We start from the raw sequence: 24,336 nt of genomic DNA, 5'->3' as shown, positions 1-24,336 counted from the left end.
CAGCTGTAGGCTCCTCTTCAAGGACAACATCTAAATACAGTAGGAAGGATTCCCTAGCTAGCTCAGCAACAAAAGTGTCTGCATTCAGCAAAGATGAGGACGATCACATCCTATCTGGACACAAGGTTCACAAGTGTAAAATAACAATTAGATTCAGTTGTGTTTCTTTCACCTATTGTAAAGTGTGACTTCAGATATGAAATCAGTGGACATGTGAAATTCATGCAGCGTCTGTTGTTGATTTCTACTGCAACAGCACCATCTAGTGGACATAGCACGCACAGTCAGTGCCTCACACATGAGTGCACCTCCACACAAAGACTTTGTGGGTAAATGAAGCACGAAACACACAATGTTCAAGGATTAAAGGAGTTTATTGCCATCATTGGTGTTTTTCTAAAACAAAGCTTCGGCATTAACAATCATTATCTGATCAGCAGCACTTCACTGACACTGGCTCAGGTTTAAACTGTGTACTTTAACTCTCTAACAACACTACTACTGCAGAAACATCACATGGCTCCTCTGTCACAACACAGAGGATCAGATTGTCCTTCTCTGTGAAATACAAAGCTTATGTGTTTCATTGCACAAATTAAAAAAAAAAAAGGTTATAAAAATGTGTTTATTGATGAGTTAAGTTTGCTGTGCTGTTTAATACTATTTCACAGTAATGTGTGTGTGTTTTTTTTAGAAAGACATAAGTTAAACTGACCGTTCAGTTAAAATACGACAAGCTGAGTGATATACAATGCTGATTTTCTTTTGTGCAAACTGTGAATTCTGTAAGACCAGTGTCTGCCACATATTTAATGATTAGATTTTGATTTCCAGCTTTCAGGAGGCTGGAGCCCATCCCAGCTGTCCTTGGGCGAGGACAGGGCTCAGCTCAGCCTGGACAGGTGTGCATGCCGTGGAACGTGGGAGGAGGCCAGCCAACATGTAAGACCAGGAAGAACATGCAAAGTCTGCCTGGGAATCAAACCCAGAACCTTCTTGCTGAAAGATGATAGTGCGAACCACTGTCCCGCCATGCCATTCTTTCATGTTTTCAATAAAAAAGAAAAATAACATGCAAAATCTCTTTCCAATTATTACATTTGAAAAAAATTATGTTTTAAGACAAAAATGTGAATTTCACTTTCTAACTTTAGATTAGTCAAATGATGGTTTGCATCCATGTCAAGCAGGTTGTTGGATTATGGTGGGACATCCTGCTGCAGGTGTTTAACTTCAGTTGGACGTCTCTTCAGTTTCATCAGCAAGGATCAAATTAAATCATGCTGTGGATAATTTGATAGGACCCAATCGGTAGAGCCCTTCTTCACCAAGTTCTAGCCCCAATCAGTAAAAATTAAGAGTGTTCTCACCTCTCTTCCCTCATGTATCCTATCTGCAGATTGTATTTGTAATCAATAATACTATCAGAGCAACTTAAACTGGATCCCTCCTAATGTCTTTTGATGTTATTTTCATTAGTTTTAATTGGTATTAATGTCCTCAGTTTCCTTCGGTCTCGTGTGTATCCTCCGTCAGTGTGGGGCATCGATCCTCTGTGTGAAGTGTTCCCCGGCATATAGGCCATAGTGCAGGGTGTCTTTCTGGACTGCAGCCCAGGACATCTGGCGGCTGGAGAAGCGGGCTGCCCAGCGGCCCTGAGGGTCCACCGTCACCACCCCACCCAGCCCATCCACTCTAGACTTCATGTAGGCCAAGCCCAAGTCACTGGCTTCCTCTACTGAGTGACCTGAGAACACAAGATGAAATGTTTATCAAGATGTCAGACACTCAGTGTTCTCTTAAAGGGATAGTTCAACATTTTGGCTCCGCTCCGACATTCTAAAAATTGCTTGAACCAACAATTAAAGGTACTCCTAAAACTATAGGGATTATGGCAATGGGAAAATTTGCCAAAATGTTGTACTATCCCTTTAAGTCCGCTGCTCTGTAGAACAGCAGTAGACTGAATTAGTGAAAATCCCAATGGCTGCTACCAAGTCTGGTAGTTGATGCTGAGTTTTTCTTACTGGGACTCTGCATGTTGTAGATACAGACTTGGAACAGATGTGTGTGACTTACCTTGCTCCATGTGGAACAGGATGAGTCTCGCCAGTGTAACTTTCATGATGGCCTCTCCGTGGCCTGTAGTTGATACTGCTCCAACGTTGTTGTCAGCATAACCCCCGCCCCCTAACACACAAAACATCAACACAATCCCACACCCACACAATCAATTAAAACACTCAGTGGCTACAGTAAAACAATTTTTTTAAAAAAGCTCTGCTGAGCTGAGTGGAGCTGCAGAGCCTGGAAATTATTCTCACAACTCTCCACAAGTGACAACATTCACATTCCACACTGGACCCATAGTTAATACAAAAATACTGATTAGTTAGTGCAGCTTTAAGAACTTGCAGCAGCATTTTACTTATGAATACAAATATAATCTGTTACTCTCTGGTTCTTGTTTGCAGGATTCAAGATTCACTAGTGCGGGGATGCGATTACATGTCCATGTAACTAGATGGTAGAGTAATGCTTTGTGTTAATATTCTCTTGACACACAATAAGCATTAACAAAATTAAACAAACGTTTTTTTTTAAATCCCAACCAACACTACCACCCCCTACTGGGTGACCTTTTTTTCCCCTTTCTCATTAATTTTTTACTTACCTTCCTTTTTTTTCATTTTACGAAAAATGACAAATAATCAGGTGTCAGTAACATACAAACCCTCAACACCACAAACATACAGTAAGAGAGGACAGAAAACTAAACAAACAAACACGGACACTTTATTGCACAGATAACAGTTTTATTTCAATGACAGGAAAATAAAAATAAATGTCAATATTAGATCATCTCCAGGCAACTTATGCCTTTAATGAACAGTTTTGGGAAAGACAAATTCACATTATTCTCCAACAAAAAAGTATCTAAAGAGATTCTGTTTAGAAGAGAGGCTGTAAATAAAGATGCAGTTTTGAAGCTCATAGCTGTTCAACCAGCAGCGCCTTAGCAGAAGAGCACATGGAGCTACAACTAACCAGCATGTCAGGCTGTAAACAAGGTTTTGCTGTGACATGTCAACATGACAGTCTTATCAGTCATTACTCCTAGTAACAGATTAGACAAAATCCACTCACTGTTCACTAGACCTGATAGAACTACTAAGACCATTTAGACCCTGTTGAACCAAGACATACTGATCCTCTCAAATTACACGTTGTGCTTCTGGCTATGTTCCTCAGTCACATTAGATTATTAGTAGAAACCAGTCCATGCTGAGGCCCTGACATAATTATGAACTGGTCAGTGTTATACTGCAAGTGTTGAACATTGCAATTTGTGCCAAGACAGTTTGTTGTGAGAAAACTCAGTCAATTATCAACTAAGTGACCTTTGTTTACTGACTAACCACACACATTCCTCCTGGTCACAGGCCAACATACTGGAGGAACTACAAGTCAATCTTTAAGGGACTTTACACTTTTTGGTTGGAGAGGAATTGGTTTTCCCCAAAAACTTTCATGAAAAGGTATAAAATGTCCTGCTGTGTGTGTGAAGACTGACCTATGCAGGGGGTGTCTCCCACCCGTCCCTCCATTTTGTTCAGCATTCCTCCGGTGGAGGTGGCACAGGCGATGTTTCCTTCACCGTCGACCGCCACAGCTCCGACTGTGCCCATCTTCCCCCTACACAACAACACAGCAGAATGAGGTTTGAATTAGAAAAACTGTTTTACACAGAAACCTTGTTATTAAGGTGTATGAAGGAAGAGCAAGAAATCTCTGAAACAGATCTAAAAAAGTTTGTATTTTGCTCTTTTGCTGAGGACACAGCTGTAAACATCTGGGACTCACAGTGGAGACAATGAATTCCAATGATGACCCCAAGACCACAGTAAAAACCTGTCAAAACATTTATACATGCCTCTCAAAATACTCTGTGTGCTTGTTTCCTAAACCTCATCCAAGTTTGTTCTTTTTTAAAAACCAGACAGCAATGCTTCAACGGGAACTGTTCAGTGACTGGTCAGCGATTTCTCTTCTCGATATCTCCTTAAAATGATGCAGGAGAGACTGAGAAGGTGTAAACACATTTCTACCAGCATCATGTTTCTGTGTCACCACTGAGAGAGGCTACAAGGACGTGACTTAGGGGAGTGAGGAGCTGCCTTAGCCAAATGGAAAGCATCCATCCATCCATTAGCTTTTCCAACTTATCCTGAGGGAGGCTAGGAGCTAGGAGGCTAGGAGCTAGGAGCTAGGAGGCTAGGAGGCTGGAGCAGATCCCAGCTGACACTGGGCAGGAGGAGGGGTTCTGGACAGGCTGCCAGTCCATCACAGGGCATGAAAGGAAAACATAATTCCTACCATCTACCATACAGGTCATTTTGGAGCTGCTGGCTGATTTGAAGCCACTCACACAAATGAGTTAAAGTTGTGGCAAAAGTTCTTTCATCTCTGCATTTCCTCCCAACTGGGTCACTCCAGCTGCTGTAGCAGTGTGTTTTATGTGTCTCCCTCAGTGTGCTCCTCTCCTCCCTCTACCTGGGACTGAGACCTCAGCTCTACATTCAGCCCATTGATCCCCTCTGGCCCGTGTGGCCTGAGCCCTCCGGTCCAATGAATGATTCACGTTTCTTCTTTACTGTAGATCAACAAGATGTTTATCAATTTTGCTTCTTTCTATTAATTTAGCGAATTAAAATGTCATTCTGCGTTTGTGGCCATTTAACTCTTCTTCTACACTCTCCATGGCGGATGCGATGACAACGCGCAAAACTGTCATCTGCTGTCATTTAGGCAGTTACTCTACATCACCTGCCACTGAAAGTATAATCAGCCGCAATGAACTACATTTCAGCATTTTAGAATGTCTAGTCATATTTCTGAAGTAATTTTGGTGAAAGTAACTAATAATATGCAGTGTATTATATTTTGGATGTAACTTGCCCAACACTGCTTATCATAGACTATGCATAAACACCAGAGAACTGGATTATGGAGCAGGAGTGGTTTGGGGAGTGTCTAACGGACAGTGTATGTTAGGGTAGGCTTCATTATTGAAACCGATGCTAATAAGCCTGAAATAAATCCATGTCTCACATTTGGGACTCCACAGGGTTGGCATCTGGAGCCAAGTTCTTTTTCCAGCGCATACGAGAGTACTCAGTGATGAGGGACTCCATTGGGACCGTAGGGACACCCATGGCTGAGGCAAACCGATTGGCACCCTCTGCAGTCAGACAGGCATGACTGGTCTGAAACAGAGATGGAAGAGATCACACCTATGACACGGCAAATCTATTACAAGTCTTAAAAGAACAGTATGTAAGAAATCAAAAGCAAATAGTCATAAAATCCTCCTAATATGTCAGGAATAATGTTGTTGATATAACATAATGATCTCACCAACAACAAAGTACAGCCAGAATTTTTTTTGCAGACCGCAAATCATGTTTATGTTTTGAATTTAAGCTACGGCTGGGGGATAAAACGAGATCACAAAAAAAAGAAGAAGATTGTTTTCTATTATCGGTTATTATGATCATATTTCCTTGATATCACATGGTAGAAATAAGCGGCTTGTCGCTCTGCCGTTTGATACACAGCTTGCTGTAGTGAGCATATAGCCTAGTTAGTTTGAGCTGCTGCTAAAGCTAAAGCTAAGGGAAGAATTACAAAGTGAAAGTTAGAAAAAAGGGAGGAAACGTGGCCAAATGAAGCCGATGATAAATGAAGAGATGGTGAACGTGTGGAGCGGTTCATGAGATGAGTCCGGCCCGGTCAGGTCGTCATGGTGAACGTGTGGAGCGGTTCATGAGATGAGTCCGGCCCGGTCAGGTCGCCTGTCTCCGCTCGTCAAGTTTTATGATCCGACGTCAGAAAGTAGAGGAGAACCGGAGCGGCTCGGTCGTTTATTCTGTGGTAAGACGTCTCATATGTTGGCTCATCTACGGCGTGAAGAACACACACTAATGGCACTTTTCCACTAGCGCGGCACGGCACGGCACAGCACGGCCCGCTTTGTTAGCTTTTCCCACTAGCCCTAGTACCTGGTACCAGGTACTACTTTTAGTACCTCCTTGGCCCTGGTTCCAAGCGAGCCGAAGCGATACTAAAACATGACGTCAGCCAACTGCCTTCCACTGATTGGACAGAGCGTCGAACACTGGAAGAGTGTGAGCGCTTCTAACATGATAATCAAACCCGGAAATTTCAAAAACAGAGCGGCAACAGCGCCAGCTGATCTGTATCAAGACTGTTGTTATTCCTTCACCTGAGTTAAATGATGCTGTGTGTAAAACCACTGTGGTCTGTTAACGAGGTGCAGACGAGTGAGTTTGGAGCTGATGAGAGGATTGAAAAAAGAGAGAGAGACAATGCGGCCCCGCGATCGCCCCACTACGACCCCGCCCCCCGAGGAGGAACTAGAAGAACTCAGCTGTAGTGGAAAAGCACCTTTACCGAGCCGAGCCGTGCTGTGCCGTGACTGTGTACTGTAGTGGAAAAGCGCCATAAGGCTCCTATAGATGCTGGGTTACACTGTGTGTGTGTGTCTGTGTGTGTGTGTCAGTGCTGCACACACAGACACACAGCGTCGGAGCGGTGAAATGTAACAATAACTTGCAGATCACCTGAGTGACGTGAACTCCACTCGTAGTTACTGCGAGTCAGAGCAATAACACAGTGAGGTTGTTGATGAATATTCAGCTTTTTACTCTGCTTTGAGACTTTGAGACTGACTGAGTGAAGAGCAGAGGTTAGCGCGTCAGTCTGGTGGGCAGGCGAGGGGAAACAACGCGCTGCTGTGTTTTGAATTTGACTGCAGCAACAATTTTAGCTACATTCTTACATACCGCTCCTTTAAAACCCGCATGTTTCGAGGCCAATGTGCAAACTATAGACTATGCTTCCTCCTCCTTTATTTGTTCAAGATAAATGTTGATGACGATGCATTATTTTTCTTTCTTGGGACAATACAGTATGTCTCATGTTTACTCTGAAACATGCAAACACTGTTGGTATGGGTAAAGTTGTGAAACCACCCTATCGCTTTTGTTACAATCTTTAAATGTTGCAGCTACAGATGGACCGAGTCTAAGTGTGTACTTTTGTCTTGATACTGTCCACACACACACACACACACACACACACACACACACACACACACACACACACACACACACACACACACACACACACACACACACACACACACACACACACACACACACACACAAACACACCTTGTCCATGACCAGTCTTGCTAGCTGAACAGGGTTAGCTATGTTGCGTACAGCAGACACTGCACCACTTCCCAGTGTTTTTCCGTCCATCACAATGGCATCCATCTCCACCTCTCCTTTAACATTCAGCACTGATCCACACCCTGAAGAAAAAAGACAGAATATAACTTGAGTTCTTGACTCTGGAAACAAAAAGAAAAATCTGTGTACAGAAGTGCCGTTTGGTCAAAGTGGTTCTTTTAACATGTGACTTACACTTTTCACAGCAACCTGTGAACTGGTTTTGACAAAAGCTCAATGTTTGGCCTGGCCCAGTCAGTTAACCCTTTAAGGGGCTATTTCTATTCATTAATGGCGCTCTTTTATGTCCCGTTTTGGAGACTGTGAGCTTCTACTTCTTTCCAAGCCACACGTTGCCGTTTGCGTAATTATGTTCTGTGTTAGGATTTGCTTTTGTTTGTGTTTCCCGTTCATCCTCTCTGCTTGTTTGTCAGATTTGTTTTCCTTCCCTGTGGTCCCAGGCTGGGCGGGGCTCCTGCTTCCACCTTCACTCACCTGCAGCTCATTCAGTTCAGTCAGCGCTCCCACCTGCACAGCTCACCCACTCCCCGCCAGCTCATCGTTGACCATCCCGTGGTAACACCTTGGTTCACTATTGCCTCCTGCTCCGCCCAGCCTTGTGTTCCAGCTCCACATCTCCTTGTCAGCCTGTGTCATTAAAATCTTTTACCTGCTATCTGCCTCTGTGTGTGCATTATGGGTCCAGCTTTCTGCCTTTGTGTAACACACTGTGATTTATTCATTGACCCAACCAAACCAAACCAAAAACATAACATGAATCAATGCACATTAAACAAGACTGATGTTTACCAGGTCAAAATGATAACACATTTTCCTCGTGGTCATGTGCACCCCAAACCAAACAGAAATATACCATATACGTAAGATTGGCCCTGTGTATAGATAAAGTAAGGTAATAACATACACCTGTGTTTTCACATTACCTGCATTGAAGGAGGGATTATTCTCCAACTGGGACACAGCCTCTACCACCGCGTCCATGCTGCTGCCCCCTCCCTGGAGGATGGCATACCCTGCTCGGACTGCTGAGCACACCCCTGAAGTGGATTTTTCTGACCGCTCTTTTGGGATGTGCCCTGCCCCCCCATGGACCACCACCACTGGAAACATGTCAATCACCTGAGAAGGAACTGAGGAGAAATACAATGTAAAAACTCATTTTGAATTTGAAGACTTTCAAAAACATTTTTTAGCACCGTGCATTCCTGCTCCATCCTTCATTATGCTTAGGCCTATAGCTGACTTGACTGGTGACGAGCTGCAGGTGGGAACAACAGGTGGATATGATGAGGCGCCCACACAGAAAGAACCTATAGGTTCATGAGGATATATGCGCATATATGAAACCTATATGCAGTTTATCTGTGCATATATGGTGCATATATACGCATATATGCAAGATATATTCAAGATATATACAGTATATATAGCATATACGTATATATGAAAATGGCCAACTTTATGTATGTCACATATTCAAATCTATACTACTATAGGTTCTTTCCGTGTGGGTGTGACCGCAGGGAAATTAGTTCTAGGTTGGATATTCGAATTCCCTCCTGATCAAGAGGATCACCCCCTGCAATCTGATTGGCCACCCTGTGTGACCCCCCCTAATGGTCATTGACTTGTGGCAATCTCAATCACTGTGTAAAGCTCTTCAACACTGCTATGTTCACTGTACAGAGCTACAAGTATTAACTTCTGACTAAGGCTCTTAATCAACTTAGTACAGCAAACATTCCAGTGTTCTGTCTAGTAAATAAAGAAAATTGTGTAAGATTGTTATTGTTCTCAATTTCGCCATTTGAGTAATTCTTGTTCTGGTTATTCTGCATACATTGACTGACTGTTACACAAAACACTGAGATGTTTATTGTACAGAGTTGAGCTCTAACAACTGGCTATTGTAAGAGTAGGAGATATTTCTGTCCACTGTGAGAATTTTTTATGTCACTTATTCTGCTTACGCCGGGTTCACCGGACTCCGTTCCACGGCTATTCGCGGCACTTCGACGTCCAGTGTGAACCAGGCGTTAGACTTCTTATTTACAAGATAGAGTTGATTATTCATTGACTAATTTTAATATGGACAAGTGGAAAATGAAAACAGCAGGCATCTTCCTTACAATGTCAAAGATTCAATGTGGCCAATAAAAGCAATATGAAGACAGGCTACTGTAAACAGTGTGTAACTGTAGAATATAAATATTCAAGACAGTGATCAGTGGCAGCCTTCATTCGTGTTACTTTTGGATGGCCCCCCTCAAATTCACAGTTGTTACCCCCCTGTGCCCTCCACCAGAAAATACTCTAGATCCGCCCCTGCTCCGGATCTAGCGGCGACTTCTGTTCCATCCAGTGCTGGCTGTTAGTTCATGCTCTGCTCAATCTCTCACTCGTCTCACAACTACCGAAATCAAACCATCAACAAATGAACACGTTTAGCCTACTGCAGCCTAACATCCGGCCGGACGCTACAGTATCTAAACATTTGACCTTTAAATTAATGCGTTTCGCTTCACTTGTAGCAAACACCTGATGGTTTAAAAACATTTGCACTTGATAACAAGCCACAAACCATAAACGTCTCGCAGTGGTTTAATGGTGTCTCTATGGTGACGTGATATGATTACTGTCAACTATAGCCAATATCAAGCAGGTTAATGTAGGGTGATGATGTGTATGCTGAAGCTATGTGAGAAAGGACTGAGTTCATGTGAAGTGGAGAATGTAACAGAACGTACCGAGGCGCCCACAGGTTGGTGGTTTAACTCTGATAAAACCCCGAGACCACGTCGTGTTTATTATCTACAAAACCGTTCACTGGTCAGAGTTCTTACTGCACCACCATACTGAATCTGAACGTTGACCTATTTACAAGCAGCTCAGCCGCACGCGCAGACTACATGAGGCTACTCGCTGTAATTGTGTTATAAAGACATCGAGAGCATGAACCAGCAGGTCAGTAAAATTGGAGATGCACAAATGATACTAGTTAGGTATACAGTGAATCAAGCGAGGGGGATATGAGGTGCGTGTCTTACCAAAATATCACCGAGGAGACATGAGGGTCTGAAGGCAATAGCCTACTTCCGGACTTGGACACTGTCAAAATAAATGCAGCCAAACAGCTCGTAATGCGTCTCCTTCATACAATGTCTGAAGATACTGTAAGATATTATAAACCCCGTTCTAAACGCAACAACGCGTTTAATACGCGCGTGACGACGCCTGGTGACGCTCAGAACGGCGCTGGAGAACGTCTGGTGACGTTTAGTCACAGGTCCGCCCTGTGCGAATATAATTGACGTGGGAACAGCCAATCAGAGGACGAGGAGGAAAGACCAGGCTGCTTGATTATGACAAGGAAAAAATAGCCAAAATAAAATCATAATCACAATTATTTTTAATCAATATTGAAGTCACAATTATTTAACACATGTTCTAAAGAGCATTGAGTCTGTGTTACAGCTATTCCCATGATAGTAGGCTACACAATAGGATTAAAGATAGCATGGGATACACTTATGTGTTGAAATAAAAATTATTATAGGATCCCTTTAATTAACTACCAGGGCTATAAACGGCTTAGCCTACTTGAAGTGAGACATACTGTATGTAAAGTTTCCTAAGGAATTGGGGTAAATAGTTAGTTAGATAACTTTATCTCCAGCTGAGTTGGAGTTATACACAAATCAAACACATCTATTTATTTTCTGGTATGGATGGTATGACATGATGATGATCCCATTATAAACTTTCAATATTCTCTGATATGGACTTTTTTTAATTCATACTTTTAACATTCATACACACAAATCAAAACCCCTGACAAATTCTAACAGCAGAGAAAAAGAGAAAAAAAAACACACAACAACAAAACATATAGAGAGGGAGGATATACAGTTCATGCTCTGTATGGATTTCATTGTCAAAAAGGTTCAAAAATGATCCTGTACAAGGCTAGATTAAAATACAAAACAAAAACAAGACCCAAAACATAAAATGTCTGATCTGCTTTAGTCACTCAAAACAATATTTGTGAGCGTTTCTGTTATTCACTCCATACATACGGTAGGAGGTTTATACATTGAATTTGTTTATGACTCAACAAATGATTTTGTCTTATACAGTAGAGTAGGCTATGTTTGTGATTTATAGTTTGCCACTGCCTGTTCAAATGTTGCACATGCTGTAAATGACATCCTACTGTAGCCATACATGTTCATGCATCATGGATGTGTGTAAACATGTGGCTGCCTACAAATTGTGTGTGTGTGTGTGTGTGTGTGCTGGGAACTGTTGGAAGGATGGCTAAAGGACAGGAGGAAGCAATGGAGGGAGAGAGAGGGAGGAAGGACAAAAACGGGGGATGAGCGTCATTCTAACACGCAATGATTGGTGGGAGGGAGGAGAGTATGTACACTCTTACTGTAAAGGGTTTCTTGCAATACTAGAACATGGTCTTTTAGATTTATTTTCTTAATCATCATTTTTTTGGTTCTCTCTAATTCAGTTTTCTTTGTCTTAACACCTTATACTGATGTAGCTCCACTGCTTTTTTAAGAAAATGTAAAGTTACTCCTGCCACACTGCAATAATTGTTGCAGTTGATTCTTTCTGTCTTTTGCTTTGGTCACAAAACACTATGGAGGGAAATACATTAATTCATTAATTCAATATGATTCTATAATTCATTATTCCAATTAAAAACAATGAAGCCATTGTTAATATAGCCTAGTTAATAGCTCATTGCAATTCATAAATGATCATGTAGGCTACCTCTCAATGAGATCTTGATATTATGAGATACATCAATGGCCTTTAATAGACCTTGGGTATATTAAGGGATTTTAATGGTTCAATATATATTTCTTTAGAAGGAAACATATTCTAATTTAAAAGCCATCCCTTAACTTGCACCACCCTTTTCACTTATGAGCAATTTGTTTTTAATTTAGGCTGTTATAGTTGCCTAAATTAATTTGTTTGTAGCCTACCACTGAAACCTTTGAAACCTCGATCTAAACATCCCTGTCACTTGGCTCTGGTCCTACAAGACCCACAATGCATCCCTTGAGAAAACCCATTATTTCCTGTGTGTGCTATAGGCTGGCGTGAGCGCGCATCTTAACGGTGAGTGGAGCCCCCCATTCTCAAATGAGGACTGCGCGCTCCCGCCGCAAGAGAAGTGAGCGCGCTTGAGGGGCTGCGGTCCCATTGACGGTTCCGTCTCCCTGACAGCAGCATCAGCATCAGCATCAGCATCAGCGGCGGCGCTGGAGAAAACAAGAAGTCGCCGCCTCGCCCTGCAGCCACACGGAGCAGCTGACCGGGACGGAGCGGAGACCTGAGCGGAGACCTGGTCCGCCTTCAGGGACCTTCTGTCTGCCCGGCCTCAGGAAAAAAAAGAAGAAAAAAAAGAAAAAAGGAAGCGAGATCCCCCTCCCGCGTAACGGCAACCCGACCGACCGCCGGTGATATGGGCTCCCCGTAAACCGGAGGTGGTGGAGGGGAGAGGTGGGCGGGCGGGCGGTGGGAGGGGGGTGGGGGGAGAAGACAGCGGAGCAGCGAGAGGGACAAGCAGAGGCTGAAAACGGCAACCGGGACCACCATCACCGCTACTTCCAGCACAGCTAGCACCGACACCGCCGCCCTGGCTGCCCCCCCCCGCCGCCATGGGAACTCAGCATCAGTCGCTCCAACCGCCGCTTCGTCCGTGGGCCATGTCGTGATCCGTGGGCTCCGCCAGCGGGTTTTCTATCCGTGATCCCGACCGAGGCGAGGAGGAGGAGGAGGAGGAGGAGGAGGAGGAGGAGGAAGAGGAAGGAGGGAGGAAGGGAAGGTGGTGGTGGTGGTGGTGGGGGAGATGTTCGCCTCGGTGGGCCCTCGGGGCGGCCCGCGCCCACCCGTCGCCCAGGCCATCCCGGAGCCGGACCTCAGCCATCTGACGGAGGACGAGAGGAAGATCATCATGGCTGTGCTGGCTCGGCAGCGGGAGGAGGAGGCGAAGGAGGAGGCCATGTTAAAGTAAGAGAGAGAGAAGTGAAAGATAGTGAGTGAGTGAGTGAGTGTGTGAGTGAGTGTGTTAGGGAGAGAGAGAGAGAGAGAAATAGAGGGAGAGAGGCTGGGCCTGGACTATTTCCGTCCAGAAGACCATCCACCTCCTATGGACGACATGTCTCAGCATCAGGACCGCTCAGCTCCACTGTACCTGACTATGCATGTGTGTGTGTGTGTGTGTGTGTGTGTGTGTGTGTGTGTGTGTGTGTGTACCCATATCCTGCAGGTCCCTCCACACAACTCATTCACTCTCTCACTCACTCATTTGCACATGCAGGAGCCACCAGCTCAGACTGGGTTCATGTCCGGTTTTGCAGATTTCCTCACTGCTCCCAGGAGAGACTCAGGAGAGTGTGTGGTGGTTAGGGTTAACTTTTACTCAGGAAGAGGGAAGAAGAGAATCACGGGAGGGCAAAGGTGTGTCACCGTATACCACCACGTTATCCAGCAGCTCCCATGAAAAACATCAACTACATTTTCTCATCTTGCGCCCCTTTCTTCCTCCTAATATCGTCACAGCCGTTCACACCGATGCCTCAGTCGAGTGCAGAAGAGTGTGTGTGGACTTATACCTGAGATATTTCATTGATAGATGCAGCAGGAAATAGCAGAGGGCTCATTGAAGCCACGGCATCGAGACTAGTAAAAGTAAAACCCTCCCTGTTGGCTTTTATCTGTGCAGCATCCATCTCAACAGCTGCTGTTCTCAGCTCAGGGGTGCGGTTGAGCCTTTTCCCAGCCTTATGCACTGTATGTAGGCCAGTGCTCTTGCAACAGACATCACACAGGCTGTTATAGAACCAGTAGGCCTATAACAGGGGGAGGAAAAGGTGCCTGTGTAGTGTCATTTTCAATCAGGAGTGACCCCTTCACTGTGTGCATCCCATCCACCTCCTCTTCCTCCTCCTCCACATATACATGCATGGAGAAAAGTCTCCTCCAGATTCGTTTGTCACTGCGATCACTGCAGGAATCAACCCACATCCACCCCCTTTCCTCCAGGACCAGAAAATGTATGAAGTGGAAACGATGCCTTTTTTTTTTTCTTCTGCCCGGGTCTGCATGGAGCTGCGTGCATACATTGGCAGCTAGAAAAAGATAGAGAGCGACCCACCTAAGCGAGGCACTCCTCAAGCTTTACGTCCCTGTTCTATTTTAAGCCCTCTGCGCGGACTGATAGCCCAGCACTGGAATGGGAAGATCGATTCATTGCATCTAAAGAAGGAAATGTCCAATATATAACTGGGGCTCTAAGTGGCTATGCATCATTTTCAGTATAGGCTAACGTATTAGGAGCACGGCGGATTCAGTCATGTCATACTGTAGCAGCTGCAAATAAAGCAGGCTGTCAGCACATACATGTCTTAACCTATATTAGCTTCAGCACCGTTTCTCCTCTCATCACCGTTTCAACAGGGAAGCTCTCTCTCTCTATCTATCCCTCTCTATCTCTGTCTTTACGATTGCAATCCTGCACAGAAAAGCTGCACAGGTTGACTAATGCATGCACGGTGAGTGTACTAGCAGTAGGGTCGTGTGGGTTGTAATGCAGAGAGGTAGAAAATACACTCCTCTTCTGAGCCGTTTAAGATATACTCACCATCAGTGTTCTTGCTATTAAAGTGTATAGGATCCGTATGCAGACCTATCTGGAGCTATATAGCCATAGCTGCAATGATTCAATAAATAAATAAAGTAGATAAATAATAACAACCTCTCAGAAATATGTGATAATGAACCTCTACCTCAGTCCTCTGCACCATCTTTAAAAGCTTTAAATCCCACTTACATAACATAAATGTAAAAGTAAAGTATAGGAACATATGTAGTCCCACTCTGCATAACCAGTATAACCAAGTGCCAGTGAGCAGTATGAACCTTGCCTTGCTGGCCAAAGAAGTAACATGTATCTCTGCTAATACCCAAAGCATGTGCATGTAAACAAATTATTATTAGTTTATCCAGCACAATACTCTACTTCATGTACATGTTCATGAAATGCACAGCAGCCGTACTCTCTGAGAGTAGTTTGACCATGTGTATGCTCACATGTGTCACTTGTTTTAATTTCACTGAGACCTGGAGTATGTCACTGCCTTCACCTTAATAAAGACAGGAAACACATAACACATACACACACACACACACACACACACACACACACACACACACACACACACACACACACACACACACACACACACACACACACACACACACACACACACACACACACACACACACACTTCCGCTGTAAAAGATGAAAAATGATCCGTAGGTGTGTGGATGTTTGAACAGTGTGTGTGAGTGTGTGCAGCAATTGTTTTTCAGAGGAGATTTCTTTGCGAGGTGTTGTGTGAGAATTTAAGTGTTTATTTTAGCTGAGCCGATTCTCTGTATGATGATTTCTAGAAAACGGCGAGACATCAGTATGTGAGAAAGCTCCGCAGTGTGACAGTTTTCTTAGAGCTGTGAAATGTCTCGGAAAACGTCAGACTTCTTCTCACATTCAAGAGCGGAATCTCTAAGATAGGGAAAAACAATGTGACCTTAAAGGACCACGAGGGGCCAAACTAAGGTGCTGTATTTTTTGAGTAGAAATTAAAGTTTTTCCACTCAGTAACATGACACAAGCAAACACTACAAATGTAATCATCATCATTATAAACTAACACTAACTAGCACCTTAACTGCAACAGCATGTGATAACAATGTAACACTGCTCACATGATGTTCACTTAAAGTTTAAGTAAGTATTGTAAGTCTGCAGTGTTGACGTTCATATCCACACCCTATACTGTAGAAGTGAATGGAAAGAGGTCTAAAACATGACGACACACATCTGAAAGTTATGCGCAAAAAGTCCAGGTTTTTAGTGGCGGTAAATCTCAAAGGACGTCAGCCATGTGTCTGTCACCACCGCAGAATCACTTATACAGTCAGAACAACAGAAAATTGCTCAGCGTCTTTGAGGAACAAAGAGTTATCGCCATTTATAATGTGCCAAAAGTGTCTTGATAATGAGAGGGGTATCCACAGTATTGACGATAAAAAGATGTGTTCTGTTTTCGACAGCGTGGGTGTTGGCGGGGATTTCTCTCTTCAGAGTTTCCCTCTGTGATCAGACTGATCAGAGCCCGCTGTTCATGTTTATGGATGAGATGGGTTTTGAATCACACTGCGAATGTGTCAGCGGACATATTGAAAGCATGCCATTGTTGTCTGAGGCCTGTCATCGGTGCCAAAAGGTATCCTGAGCGTCTAAATGAGCAGTCTTTATCAGTTTGGTTTGTATTTAAAGCAGTCATTTTTTCTTTTGTTTAGTGTGTAGTGGGTGCAATATTGTTTGAAACAAAATAGCTGCATTCAGACTCAAACAGTCAAGCTTCACTCTGAATACTGGAGTGAATAACCTCAAATCATGAGGTAAATAAGACAAATATCCAGATATGAAAGCTATTATATAGGTATTGGCATGAAATCTGAGCATCACATAATGAAGCCAGGGTAAACCCCAGTCTGGATCCTATGATCCTGACTCACAGAAGAAGAGCTGAAGCTGAAGTGTTGTAGAAGTTAGGCAAGGCAAGGCAAGGCATCTTTATTTATATAGCACATTTCATACCAAGGCAACTTGTGCTTTAAAGACTAAACATTTAAAATGAGAAGCATAAAACAGCATAAAACAAACATTTTTTTAATGAAAAAAAAAAGAGTAAACATTAAACAGAGTTAAAAGCAGGAGCAAAAAAAGAATAAAAAAGTAGAATAAAAGAAAATAGATCAAGTTTAAAGTTCTTAAAGAGAGCTCAGCTATAAGCACTTGAAAAGAGAAATGTTATTAACTTGGATTTAAAAGTTAAAAGTTACGGGAATGACATCAGACCTTTTAAGACTCCTTCGTCCATTATGTTTCACAGGACGATGGGTGAAGTCGCTCCACAAAGACTCTTTAACTTGATGTTTGTTGTTAGCTGTTCATTGTAAAACGGGGATGTTGTTAAACTATATAAATGATGATGCTGACTGGGCCTCTGGCCTGATGACTCCCTCTCTGCTCTGGAGGTGGGAGACAACAGGATGTCTTCTTGTAAACAGTCACACTCGGTGTTTGGTGTGTGGGACTGATCCCTGACCTGCCGGTCACAGGACAGGACTACTCCCTTTGTGTTGTGTGTGTATGTATGTTTGCCGTTGTATGATTGTATTCATGGAATGTACTGTTTATTTTTGTTTTTTTTGGTTTGTTGTTGCTGTTATATTGTATTCGAAAAATAGAAAACAATTATATATACTGTATATATATAAAAAACTATATAAATGAGCCAAATGCATATATATATAATGGTCTACCTTTGTGTCTCAGGGAAGAGAAGCCTATACAAGCAAGAACGGTGAACCTGGTCGGACAGAAGAAACCTCCGCAGCAAAACGACGTCCGGTGAGTGGCCACTTAAAAACCCTCCCCAAAAAAACTAGTGGAGAGTTAGTTGCTAATATTTGCTCTTGCGTCACTTTTACTGTCACTTCTCCCCAGTGGCCCATAACAACCTCACAGAGCTGGCAGTCTGTTGTTTTGCCTCACATTCATGTATTGCTGCGAAGTCTATTTTACACCTTGGATGAGTCACCGGTATAAAAGACAAACTCGTGCACTGGTTACTATGTTTTGCAAGTGTGACTCAAGCCGTCATTATACCATTTGTATGATACTCTAAGTGGGATGGCAGCAGACAGACGCCTCATTTAGAGTTCCAGATTTATATTTTGGAAGTTTGGTGTCACCGAGCCTCACTCCTCTTTACTTCCGGACTGACTTTGAATCCTGTTTAACACACTCTCTCTCTCTGTCTCTCTCTCTCACACACACACACAATTCAATTCAATTGAAAGCTCTTTATTAGCATGACCGTTAAAATACAGTGTTGCCAAAGCAAATAACAGCAATACAGACAAGAACCAAGAAATAAGGCTGCTCCCCTCAACAACAAAAATATACGTAGTATACACACACACACATTCCATTTTCTGTGTCATCTATCAGAGTACATCAGGGTACAGCTTCTGCTGTGAAGATGGACATGATCGGTCTGATAAGTCCAGTCCAGATCCTGTTGAGTCATTAGGGACTAGCTGATGTTGTGGTCCTGTTGGCTTAGGCTGGATTCAGACGCTCAGTGTGTCTCACAGTTCACTCTCCTGCCAAGCTGCTTGTCTGGAGGAATGACTGTGTGTGTGTGTGTGTGTGTGTGTGTGTGTGTGTGTGTGTGTGTGTGTGTGTGTGTGTGTGTGTGTGTGTCTGACATGTTTCACGTAAGCTTCATGATTATACCAGGATGCTCATGAGCCCTGGAAAAATACATGAACTATCTGTAATTCAAGCTAGCGTTATACTGTATACTTTAAGTCAAACATGTGTATCTGTCATTTGAGCCTGTTGTATTTTTGATGTATGTTAAAGGGATACTACACCCAAAATCGACAATTCACCAATTTTCTACTCACCATCATGCTAAGGAAGGGTTTGGAGAACTTTTGGAGTCATCAAAACGCTTTAGGAGTTCCAGGGGGGGTCCGGCTGGTAGCGGGTTTTCATATAATAGCGGTGGATAGAGCTCACTTTGGAATCGTACAAAACACACACTATGAAACATCCAGATACCTCCATACTGCTCGTCTGTACTGACCCAAGTGTCCTGAAGCCGCCACATGAAAAAGTTCGGAATTTATCCTTGTTGTAGCAGCAGCTCCCAGTGGCTCTGTTGATGTTTGTGTGCATGCACGAGATTTGCTGTGAGATGTTCGTTCGTCGTTGTAAACCAATGGATGTATGATGTAAACACGGAAGAACATCTCAGCTACTATGATTCAAAAGTGAACACTATCCGCTGCCATTATATGAAAACTTGTTGCCAGCCCGACCCCCCCTGGAACTCCAAAAGCGTTTTGATGACTCCAAAAGTTCTCCAAACCCTTCCTTGGCATGACGGTGAGTAGAAAATTTGTGAATTATCGATTTTGGGTGAAGTATCCCTTTAAGTTATTTAGCAGTTTATTGAAAGTTCCAGATGATGCACAGTGATACATTAGCAAATGCTGCTTGTGGTGACTCTCAGGGCTTGGTAGCAAACTATTGTGACAGCGCTAACCAGATGATGCTAGACAAGGACATGCTTGTTGCTGTCACACACACAGTGCTGCTTTCCAAGACACATTATTGGAGAGAAGAAGCTATTTGTGCCCACTCCTTGCTTGTGGACAAGTACATACAGAAGGGTCATATAAATGTGAATAGTGCTAATAAACAGTGGGCTAGTAGCTTCCCTTAGCTCGCCCTTCGCTAACAGGTCACCATGGTCACCACAGCTTGCCACAAAGTTCACTAAAGCTTTACTTCACACAAGAAGTTAAGTTGTGAGAGTAAGTCTTCATTCTGGACAGTGCTTTATTTTTGTCTAAGAAGATTGACAAACTGATCCAGACGAAGAACACCTTAAAACTGAGCTAAATATTTTTTTCCCACCTTTTATTCCGCTATTTAATTTTCAGGCCAGTGTTGGTGCAGGGATTGTGCTGGTCACTGTGGGTTGTGAAACTATATGACCCCATATTATGAAAGCTGAAATGATTAGTAGATTGATAGTGGCTGAGGAGATGGAGCAGGTGGTCCACTTCTTGGATGGTCGGTGGTTCGATTCCCATCTCCTTAGGCATTCTTGATGTCCTTGGGCGAAACTGAACTCCAACCTGCCCCTGATGTATCATTACTGTGTGTGTGTGTGTGTGTCTAAAACCCTTTATGAAGCGAAGCAGTGTGTGAACGGGTGAATCTGGTTTCCATTGGAGAGCACTATGATCAATAAGACAAGAAAAGTGCTATATAGCTTTAGGGTATGTACAGTCCATTTACCAATAATTGATTAGTTGATGGACAGAAAAGTAATTTGCTATTTGGGGAAATCTGATTTCAGCCTCTCTAATGTCATACTGCATTTATCAATGAAGTAAAAATATCTTCTGTTTGGATGAGGTTGTAATCAGCTCCATGAAGCTGAGAGAGGAACTTTTTTTGTTTTGACAATGAAAATAATTGCCGGTTGCAGCCCTTGGTACAGTATTCATTCTTTTTTTGATCAGGCAGTGTTCAGGGACAAGCTGTTGGGATTTGTTTTTACAGTTGGACAGGCTCCAGTTGAATCATTAGTTACATTAAAACGGGATTGGTTAAAAGTCAGCGGGACTGTGTGTACAGTCTTTAGTGGAGAGGTCCCAGCAGCAGCAGCAGCAGCAGCAGCAGCACTGCAGGAAGAGCCAGACGTTAGTGTGTGGTGCTTTGTGAGGACGAGGCAGTGTGAATGGATGGGTTTAAGTTGAAGTATTTATTACTATAGATCACCATAAGATATCACTGTCATGATGTCATCAAAGAAATCTCATGTTCCTGCTTTGACTGACACTGAGGTTCCTTTCTTTAAAAAAAAGAAAAAAAGAAAAGGTTTTTAAACTTGTGAATTTACTCCAGACTCAGAGTAATCACTTTCAGCTCTTTATATATTCCCATAAAACCTGCCAGTCATGCAGCACTTCTATCCCTTCTTCACTAACATCGTTCCCATAATGCAGGTGGTTAGAGGTTAGCGTTCACTCAAGTGATGCCTCCCATTTCCAATTAGCAGGGATTGGTAGCTTGATGGGTTGGTCAGGAGCGCTTCTTTATAAAGGCTCAGCTCAGTTGCCGTCTTTTCTTCACTGTGTGTGTGTAAAGTCTAGTTATTTGATTAGCGCTTGTTAATATAGACTCGAATCGCCAACATTACTTGAAACAGACTCTGTCGTTTCCACTCTTTGATGTCATACGAGCATCTCGGTCCCGCTGGCTTATTTGCACGTTGAAATTGTGAATTTTCCGTGCATTTCTGTCGACTCCTCTCGCCCGGAATGTCTTTTTCTCTGCCACACAATGATCAAAGCGTAAGACTTGTTTATGTTCTATCTGCGCTGCCTATATGTGTGTGTTGGAGTGTGTGTAAGTTGGATCAGAGAGCGAGTTGGGATTACAGAGTAAGTCAGCTGGAGCACATCTGATTCTCCAAGGAATCACACAGTATTGGCCCCATTTATAACATACAATCTGTGTGTTTCCAGTCAGTATTCCCCACATTATTCACGAGACATTACAGTCAGCGTTGCCACGGAAGTGGGGCAGAGGTATCTGGAAAAAAAAGCAAAGGCCTGTGTCGGCAGGGGCCTGTGGCTTCAGGTACGATTCAACCATCACAACCCAATGTGTGTTACCATCAGGCAGTGTTTATATGTCTGAACATGGAATAACGACGCTATAAATAAACAATGAATGGCGCTACTTTTTCCAGTAACGAGTAATCAAAAAAGTGACTGTTTCCCCCGTTATAACGCCGTTACAGTTACTGACAATAAATTGGGGCGTTAGTTGACTCAAGAAGCATTTTATAAAAAAGTAACGCAATAGTTACTTTTCCTGGTAATTAGTTACTCTTATAATGTAGTAAGTAAGTAAGTAAGTTTAATTTATATAGCACTTTTCATAGATAAAACCACAAAGTGCTTTACAATAAGGATAAAATGCAATAAAATACAGTACAGAGATCTCAACAAAATATACATAACAGCACAATTACTAACTCAGTAAAAGTAATGTGCCCAACACTGGCCTTAGCACAGTCCCCCAGTATTATCATTCTCCCTCTATAAGTGCATATCACTTTTTGTTATTTACAAGCTTTGGTGCTTTTATTTTGTTGATAACTTAAGCTTGAGTGATTTTTTGGTTTTCAATCGGCTCAGCCGAAAGTAGCCAGGAGATAATTTTAATGTAATACTCACAGGTGGGCTGAAATAACAGCCTTTCAGCACAGAACTAATAGTTTTGTGCCAGTCTGATTTGTTAGTGTCAGTAATACTAATAGCTGGATCAGGGATCATGTTGTTTTTATTTAAATATTGATGAAATGTTGCAAGCTAAGCTACTCGGAAATGGCTAAATTAGTTTACCAGTCTACGTCTTTCTACTTTTTAAATTAATTTAAAAACTGAGGTTATGCCAAGCTATCAGTGATGAATGTAGCTGTCAATCAAACAGAGAAACAGTCAGCTACTTGTTCAATAAAAGAGCTTTGTTCCTACAAAGCCTTTTGATTCAGAAATAAAACAAGAAAGAAAGAAAGAAAGAAAACAGCCTTTTTAGGACCATGATACTGAAAATGTACTGTACTATTACTATTTGTAGTGAGTGATGCTACTGTCCCACACACATGTAGATGAGGGAATCCCTCAATGGCAGACATCAGCTTATCATTGTGTATCAAGGCGTTATGTTTATTTACAGGATGAATATACAACCGTAGCGTTTGCAGGGAATGAAGTGGGCGGGGAAACCTGGCTGCTGATGGTCAGCTGCTGCCAAACGTTCGTCAGGGACAAAACAGACTCCTGGCGAGCGGCTGATTGAGCTGCTGACTGTCTGAACACGCTGGGATGTGAAAATGTTTTAGACTTGACCACACTGTACTTGAGAGTTCATCTCTTGGGGCTTTTGAACTTTTAATAAGCACATTGTGGAAGTTTCTCAGACTGTAAGGGAGCACGTAGTTAATCCTTTCGGCTGTAGTTAATCACCATATGCAAGACTTTCAAATGATAATATCGCAGATTCCTTGTGTTATGAAATGTATTTTAAATTAGCATATTTTTTAAAACTTTTATTTTGTATTTAGGTCTGTTAAAGCCATGTCTGGTTTTCTGGCTGGAAGGTGTAAATATAATTAATTTAAACACACAATAATAATAATAACACAAATAATTCTATGAAACAAAAAATCGCAAATGCTGTCATCACATATCAAAATGCATAATCTTTTGACATATATAGGACATGTCACTCCACCACAGGTCTCTGCAGACAGCGACATGCTTCTGTGCTGCAGCGTAAGATGTTTACACCTTACATCAGTGAATGTGATTGGCCAGGTGTCCCCTGATAGCAGGGTACCATGGCGACGGCCCAGCAGCCCCGTAGTAACCTCAGTGTGCCCTGAGATTGGCGAGGAGTCATTTCCTTCACTTCCTTTAGGGATTGGCTGTTATCCTGGTCTTCCCATGAGTCTCTGCTCCAGCGGGGACAGAGGAGGGACTCGACACACTCTCACTTACATTTCATGTGTTTGAGAGAGTTTCATCCTCACTGGATGAGACACTGGCTTGTTTATGACTGGATGTACCCAATAGAGTAGTCAGTCATTTTATAACTTGATCTAGTGTGACCCACACATGGATTATCACCTTGTCAGTTCAACTTGATGTCATAACATGTCTATTTAAACACTCTAAACAGGTTTATTGGAGCTTGTTTTGTGAAACATAAACATGCGGTTGATCATCAGGATTTAATCAAACCCTCAGATGAAACAGAATTAGGCTGTACACTGAGTCGTCAGTGCTAAAGTGTTCATATCTGAGCTCCACTCAGATCCTGGCTGCGTCCGACTGCTCCCCTGATCTGTCTCTAAGAGCACTCTGTCTTTTGTGTTTCTTTGTAGTCTTGCCGCAATGAATCTCACACTTTTTGGGCAGCCTCTCCTTGAATGCACTTGTGGTGTTGCACTTGGTTGCAGACATGAAAGGTGATGCAACTCGGTTCTGTGGAGAATGAAAAGGGACGGCTGGAGAGAGGAGTTCAAACCCCCTGCTTGGCTTTAACACCTTCACACACCTGGACAGCCACTGTGGGCTGGGCAGGATTCCTGTGTAGTGATGGATTATTAGTAGGGATGCACACGGTTAACCGTTTAACCGTTAACCCATAACAAGAACTTTGACCGATTAATACTATCGGTTATTTATTTATTTTATTAGTTTAATATGTCGTCAACTCGTGCAGACTTCCACGTGCCTTCAG

General features: G+C 42.9%; 2 protein-coding genes across 3 annotated transcripts in view; one reads left to right on the top strand and one right to left on the bottom strand.

Annotated features, from left to right (window-relative positions):
- Window positions 1-374: 374 nt before the first annotated feature.
- Window positions 375-24,336, bottom strand: part of asrgl1 (asparaginase and isoaspartyl peptidase 1) — a 122,242-nt gene continuing 98,280 nt past the window's right edge. Inside the window, exons 2-8 of the mRNA XM_083988503.1 lie at window positions 10,385-10,580; window positions 8,261-8,467; window positions 7,257-7,399; window positions 5,113-5,267; window positions 3,575-3,696; window positions 2,080-2,190; window positions 375-1,747 (exon numbers count right to left, since the gene is read on the bottom strand). Of these exons, the coding sequence (XP_083844629.1) occupies window positions 1,533-1,747; window positions 2,080-2,190; window positions 3,575-3,696; window positions 5,113-5,267; window positions 7,257-7,399; window positions 8,261-8,447 (933 nt within the window). The 5' untranslated portion in view covers window positions 8,448-8,467; window positions 10,385-10,580 and the 3' untranslated portion in view covers window positions 375-1,532. The remainder of the gene's footprint in view (window positions 1,748-2,079; window positions 2,191-3,574; window positions 3,697-5,112; window positions 5,268-7,256; window positions 7,400-8,260; window positions 8,468-10,384; window positions 10,581-24,336) is intronic.
- The window catches only part of rims1a (regulating synaptic membrane exocytosis 1a), a gene marked incomplete at both ends in the record, with an annotated part of 116,490 nt that continues 105,363 nt past the window's right edge, over window positions 13,210-24,336 (top strand). For both annotated transcript variants that reach the window (XM_083988492.1, XM_083988491.1), the window contains 2 exons: window positions 13,210-13,370; window positions 17,770-17,844. In XM_083988492.1, the coding sequence (XP_083844618.1) occupies window positions 13,210-13,370; window positions 17,770-17,844 (236 nt within the window). The remainder of the gene's footprint in view (window positions 13,371-17,769; window positions 17,845-24,336) is intronic.

Source organism: Trachurus trachurus (genome assembly GCF_905171665.1).
Source record: "Trachurus trachurus genome assembly, chromosome: 15".
Taxonomy (NCBI): domain Eukaryota; kingdom Metazoa; phylum Chordata; class Actinopteri; order Carangiformes; family Carangidae; genus Trachurus; species Trachurus trachurus.
This window is presented reverse-complemented; position numbering and strand designations above follow the sequence as displayed.